Source organism: Mya arenaria, chromosome 14 (assembly GCF_026914265.1).
Source record: "Mya arenaria isolate MELC-2E11 chromosome 14, ASM2691426v1".
Taxonomy (NCBI): Eukaryota; Metazoa; Mollusca; class Bivalvia; order Myida; family Myidae; genus Mya; species Mya arenaria.
Genome location: NC_069135.1, coordinates 41,210,326 through 41,216,325, shown reverse-complemented (window position 1 = coordinate 41,216,325; position 6,000 = coordinate 41,210,326). Strand labels below are relative to the sequence as shown.

The 6,000-nt window shown below is 39.6% G+C and overlaps 1 protein-coding gene across 1 annotated transcript; it reads left to right on the top strand.

The window, feature by feature from the left end:
• The first annotated feature begins 304 nt into the window (after nucleotides 1-304).
• On the top strand, nucleotides 305-3,976 carry LOC128216915 (uncharacterized). The gene is made up of 2 exons (XM_052923627.1): nucleotides 305-1,413; nucleotides 2,052-3,976. The coding sequence occupies exons 1-2, from the start codon at nucleotides 1,079-1,081 to the stop codon at nucleotides 3,415-3,417; spliced, it is 1,701 nt and encodes a 566-aa protein (XP_052779587.1). The 5' UTR covers nucleotides 305-1,078; the 3' UTR covers nucleotides 3,418-3,976.
• The last annotated feature ends 2,024 nt before the right edge of the window (nucleotides 3,977-6,000 follow it).

The following is a 6,000-nucleotide window of genomic DNA, read 5'->3' as shown; positions in this document are numbered from 1 at the left end:
CTGCAAGCAGATTGCGTACTCACTACATTTTAGCCCCCCCCCCCCATCCCTTGACCCGCTTGTGCATTTCACTGCAATTTAATTTAAACCTAGATATACAAAATACAAATTTCAAAACTACATTTAATTGATATTATTATTTAAAACTTAACTCATGTATCTGCAAACACCCGAGGTTGATTTTGACGGAAAAATGCCGAGGAATTCCGAATGGCTCGGGATGGGCAATCGTGACATTTCGGCAGTCTTTGGCAAGCTCGGGATATACGTATTTCGTTGTGCATTCCGAGTGTAGGAGCGCCTACTTAACAGTCGATAACTACTATTGATATTAACATGGGACTAAATCTCGGCATGTAAAATTTGTTCATATTTAGAAAAAAGAGATTGTTTATTAAGCACGGTTGTTACAACGCTTATCATTTGGATATTGTGTAAAATGTCAATGTGACATTGATCGAAATATTGGTTTTCTTCGTATTAGTACAAACAAGTTTACTTTCTTGTTACAAAATAGACAGGTGTGGTTGAATGAACATCTATTTGTTTTAGTTCGTGAGTCTCTTTTAAACTCGAGAGAGAAAATGGAATATAATTTGGGGTCATCAATATCTTCCCATGCATGGTGTTGGGGTTCGAGAAGCACTAGAACTCAGTGTTATTGTTCGTGGAAATGGGTCAATTCGCTATAAAATATAAAGGAAAAGTTCTTCCTACAACTATTCGGCAATCTCCGGTCAGCTCGGGGTAGACAATCGTTACTACTCGGCAGTCTTCGGATCGACAATTAACCGGGTTTGGAAAGTCCAACTCGACATTCGATAACTAGTTTTAATGTTGACAGAGGAATAACGGGATGTTTAAAAATATTTTTGGATATGAAAAATGATTGTAAATTTAGCACGGTTGTAATTATTCTATTCATTTTGAAATCGTGTTAGATGTCAGTGTTTAATTGATCGAAATATTGGTTTTCTTCGTATCAGCGGAGTACAAAACAATTTACTTCCTAGTTATAAAATAAACAGAAACTGACTGTTTGAACTAGTTTGTTAGTATTTTTAAACACAAGCGAAAAATGGCATCTAATTTTGAATCGTCAATTCATAGAGGCTGTGATTTCATTCACGATTTTTCCTGCTCTCCGTGTGAAGAGAACGGATTTAACACCGAAGCTCACCATTATTGTACTCAATGCACAAAATATTACTGCCAAAACTGTGTTTCAAAACATAACGGATTATATCAGAAGCACGCGGTGCTCGGCCGGAAGGACGTGAAAAAATGGGAGGCAGCCCCAGGGGTGGTGGACGCCCTGGAGAGATGCGGGATGCACCCCGGGGAGGCGCTGAAGCTGGTATGTGGTGACCATGACCAGCTCTGCTGTTATGTATGTGTTGCCATTGACCACAGGTATGTGTAAACAAAACATCTATTTAAAGGCACTCAACATAAGATGATGCAAAAATGTATTATTTTGGCCATAAATTCCCCAGTTAAAAATTGGCTCGTTCCAAGACAAAAAATAAAAAAAAAAGTTGTTAAAACGTTCAATCTGTGAGAGTGCAGATTTAAAATGCATTAAAATTCGAAAGAAAAATATTTTCTGGCATCAACCTATAGCGTGCGCCTTTAAGCCACCAACCGGTAAATAAACTATACATACCAGGGGCAAAACCAGGATTCGACGTCAGAGGGGGCGTAACTCAGGGGCGTAGCCGTTTGATCTGCGCCACTCCCTCAGAACAGAAATTTAATTGGTTTTCATGGGGGTTTGGTTTCCCCAAAGAAAACCAATTTCAAATCATAGCCCTGAATGATGCTTTTTGGGCGTATTATATTATCTTTTTCTCCTATATATCATTAAAAAGTAAGCTTGGGCGATTTACCAGGGGGAAGGGGAGGAGACGGTCGTATCCCATCCCCTTGAACCGCTATTGGTTTCTTGTGTCATATTTAAATCATTTTCTATTACATTTTCCCACATAAGCAAGGTCATATTCAGTTTATGCAGATCTGATAACAAATGTTTCACAACTTCTTTGTTTCAGGCAATGCTCCAAAATCCTACACATTCCAGATGAAGCAAAAGGTGTCCAGAGAAATATTGAGTTTCAACAAATTCCAAAGAAGATAGCTGAGGTTCAAAAGCAATTCGAGAAGATGAAAGAAGCACGATTGAAGAATATGACATCTCTGAAAAAGATGCGGGCAGCCATTTCTGATGAAATTAAAACCATACGTAAGAATATCAACGAAATCCTTGACAAGATTGAGAAAACAACTTTACAGGACTTGGACGGAATGATAGCTGAAATTGAAATAAACCTTAAGAAAGATATCGAAACTTGTGATAAAATGACTATCGAATTACAAAACATGATTGCCGCTTTTCAAACCAAAGCAAAATCAAGCGAGTCAAAATCATATATTGCGTACAGAAAGAGCCAGGGTATGATTTCACAAGCAAACGATCATCTTCGTGGCATATCAACCATTGAGTGTTACAATGTAACTTATCAACCCAATCATCTTATAGAAGAACTTTTATTTTCAATAAAAACGTTTGGAGCGATTGAAGAACAAACTGTTCTGACCAAACAGCGAGAAGATCCCCATTCCGATCCAAACCACGTCTTCAGTGTTGCAGAGTACAAGGAGTACAACGTGAAGATAAGTGACGACAAACATCCATATGTTATCCGTAGCGTGTGTGAAATGCCTAGTGGAGAGTTTGTCATAGCAGACTTTAATAATTATAAAGTAAAGCTCCTGGACAAGGAGTATAGGGTGCTCGACCACTGTGATGTCCCGGGGGATTCATGGGACGTGTGCCACATTGACGGAAATGAAGTGGCCGTTTGTGTTAACAGTGAACTTCATTTCATTAATGCTTCGAAAGGGAAACTCGTAACTACGAGGAAGTTAAGCTTCAACCATAAATGCATTGCCGCAGCTCATCATGGTGGCCAGCTTTACATCTCCTCCGGTACCGCCCTGTACGTCTACACGATGTCGGGAAGGAAGGTAAAGAAGCTGTACGAGGACAAGTATGGGGGTAACACGGTGCGGAAATGTGCCATCAGTAACGACGGGAAGACAATCTTCATTACAAACAGGGAAAAACATCAACTGATCACCCTAGACAACAACGGTAACAAGCTGGCCTTACTCACTGACCCTGACATGAAAGGACCTACCGGAGTACACGTGACACCTGCTGGACACGTGTTCGTCTGCTGCATTGACTCCGACACAGTGCTGCAGGTTGACAAAGACGGGAAGAAGAAGTTGGCCACCCTGGCAAGGAAAGAAGACGGACTGTACGGACCGGGTGATTTATTGTTCAGCAGCAGCACTTCCTCTCTGATTGTTGGTGGATTTAAAGACACACTTCTTGTTATCAAGTTGAATTAAAACTAAAAACTATCAATGTTTGATTTGCTACTATCGAACTGGGATCTTCCTTATTGTTGCAAAGTACATTTCAGTATTGTCATATAAAATTGTTGTGTTTAGACCGCTGGCTATAAGCAATACGGATATGAATCCAAAAGCATAGTGTGAATACTTTTATTGTATCATATTTTTGACAATTTATATTCAACAAACTATGTGAAATATTATATATGTTCTATTTGATGAATGTAGAACGTTTAATTTTCGTGTGTGTGTGTGTGTGTGTGTGTGTGTGCAGTCGAACCCCGTTGGCTCCCAAGGACCAGCGAAAACACATCAAGCCTCGGAGTTCGAGCCAAGCCAAAATGATTACCTTCTGCTTAAAGATATCGCCCTTTACATCCAGTTCGAGCCAACGAGGAATTCGAGCCAAGCGAGTTCGAGCCAACGAGGTTCGACCGAATATTGCCTATTAACAAGCATATACTAGTATTCTGATTTTTGGAATTTTTGTTATTCTTTGTTGTCTCCGTTTTATAAACTCATTAAAAAAGAGGCGAATAAACGCTTGATTAAATTCGTTCTGGTGTCAATAAATACGTTGGCATCATACTGATTTTTTCAATTTAAATATAATCATGATTTGCTTGCATAATATACACACAGTCAGCTGAATTGCAATAGAAAAATAATAAAACGATCTCTTAATTCAATGTCGGTGTTAGGGTTTACGTGAACCATTAGAAAATCATCTTTTGAAAAATGCATACTCAATTTGGAACGTATACTGAAATAAGTTTAATACATTTTGAAAGATAGATTCTCAAGAACACAATCCAAAAGCACAATATACATATTACGTATAACATCGACAGTTTCGGTTAGATTGAGACTTACATGTCATGTATTACATAGACAGTCTCGGTTTTATTGAGACTTACATCTCACGTATAACATCGACAGTCTCGGCTAGATTCATACTTACAGCTCACGTATAACATCGACAGTCTCGGTTTTATTGGGACTTACATCTCACTTATTACATCCAAAATCTCGGTTAGTATGAGACTTACATCTCAGGTTTAACATCAATAGTCTCAATTGGAATGAGACTTACATCTCGCATACTAGTAAACCATTGACAGACCGGTTTGATTGAGACTTACATATAACGTGTTACATCGACCGTCTCATATAAGATTGAGACTTACATCCCATATGTACTATCGACAGTCTCGGTTAGATTGAGACTAACATTACATTTACATGTGTTACATGAACAGTATCGGTTAGTTTGAGAGAGTTTTAATACCTACAGTCTCGGTGAGATTGAGACTTTCATCACATGTATAGCATCGACAATCTTGGTTTGTTTGAGACTTTCATCGCACAGTATCCGTTGGACTGAGACTTACATCTCACGTGTTACATCGACAGTCTCCGTTGGACTGGAGCTTACATCTCACGTGTTACATTAACAGTCTCCGTTGGACTAGGACGTACATCTCGCGTGTTTCATCGACAGTCTTTGTTAGTTTGCGACCGTCATCCCATATATAAAATCGTCAGTTTCAGCTGGAATTCGACTGCTGATACACAGACATGATAGGTGCATTTTAGTCCAGTCTGAACCATAACGCAATTGTTGTAGAAAAAAAAGTGTTAAACGTTGAGAATTGAACTATTATTAATAGTATTAAGATTAAATATTCCCAACATAATATGTTTAGAATAATACTGTTGTTAATAATGAAACATATCATTTTAAAATAATGTGGTGTTATTTATTTTACCTGAAACCGTTCACAAGCTTAATTTAATTTTACCTTATAACAACATGATATCAACCATTCTCGTTGGCACGATGTTACGCGAGAGTGTGGTCTTGATGGGGAAACCGGCTTTCCCGGGGGTAACATACTTGTCCGGCTTGGTAACAACACAACAAACTCAGATGTGCTTAAGCCGGGAATCATACCCGGGTCGCCTTGGGGTGAAGCGAGTTCACTGACCATTGCACTAACCGGACAACATAAAATGGAAGCTGGGCAATGTTGCTATTATTTATAATATTAATTAACATCCAAAAAGCTCAGTTGTAATATTACGTTTGAAACGTCTTATGCTTATTTATAATTCCTTTTGAACACAATACTTCCCTTGAAATGATACCTAAACAATACGCGGTTAACTGGTTACCAGGTAGGGAGAGGTGATTTCAGGGTAGGGTCGGTGCCTATGTCGTAGGTAGGGTCGGTGCCTATGTCGTAGGTAGGGTCGGTGCCTATGTCGTAGGTAGGGTCGGTGCCTATGTCGTTGGTATGGTCGGTGCCTATGTCGTAGGTAGGGTCGGTGCCTATCTCGAAGGTATGGTCGGTACCTATGTCGTTGTTTGGGTCGGTGTCTATGTCGTTGGTTGGGTCGGTGTCTATGTCGTTGGTTGGGTCGGTGTCTATGTCGTAGGTAGGGTCGGTGTCTATGTCGTAGGTTTGGTCGGTGTCTATGTCGTAGGTAGGGTCGGTGTCTATGTCGTTGGTTGGGTCGGTGTCTATTTCGTAGGTAGGTTCGGTGTCTATGTCGTTGGTTTGGTCGGTGTCTATG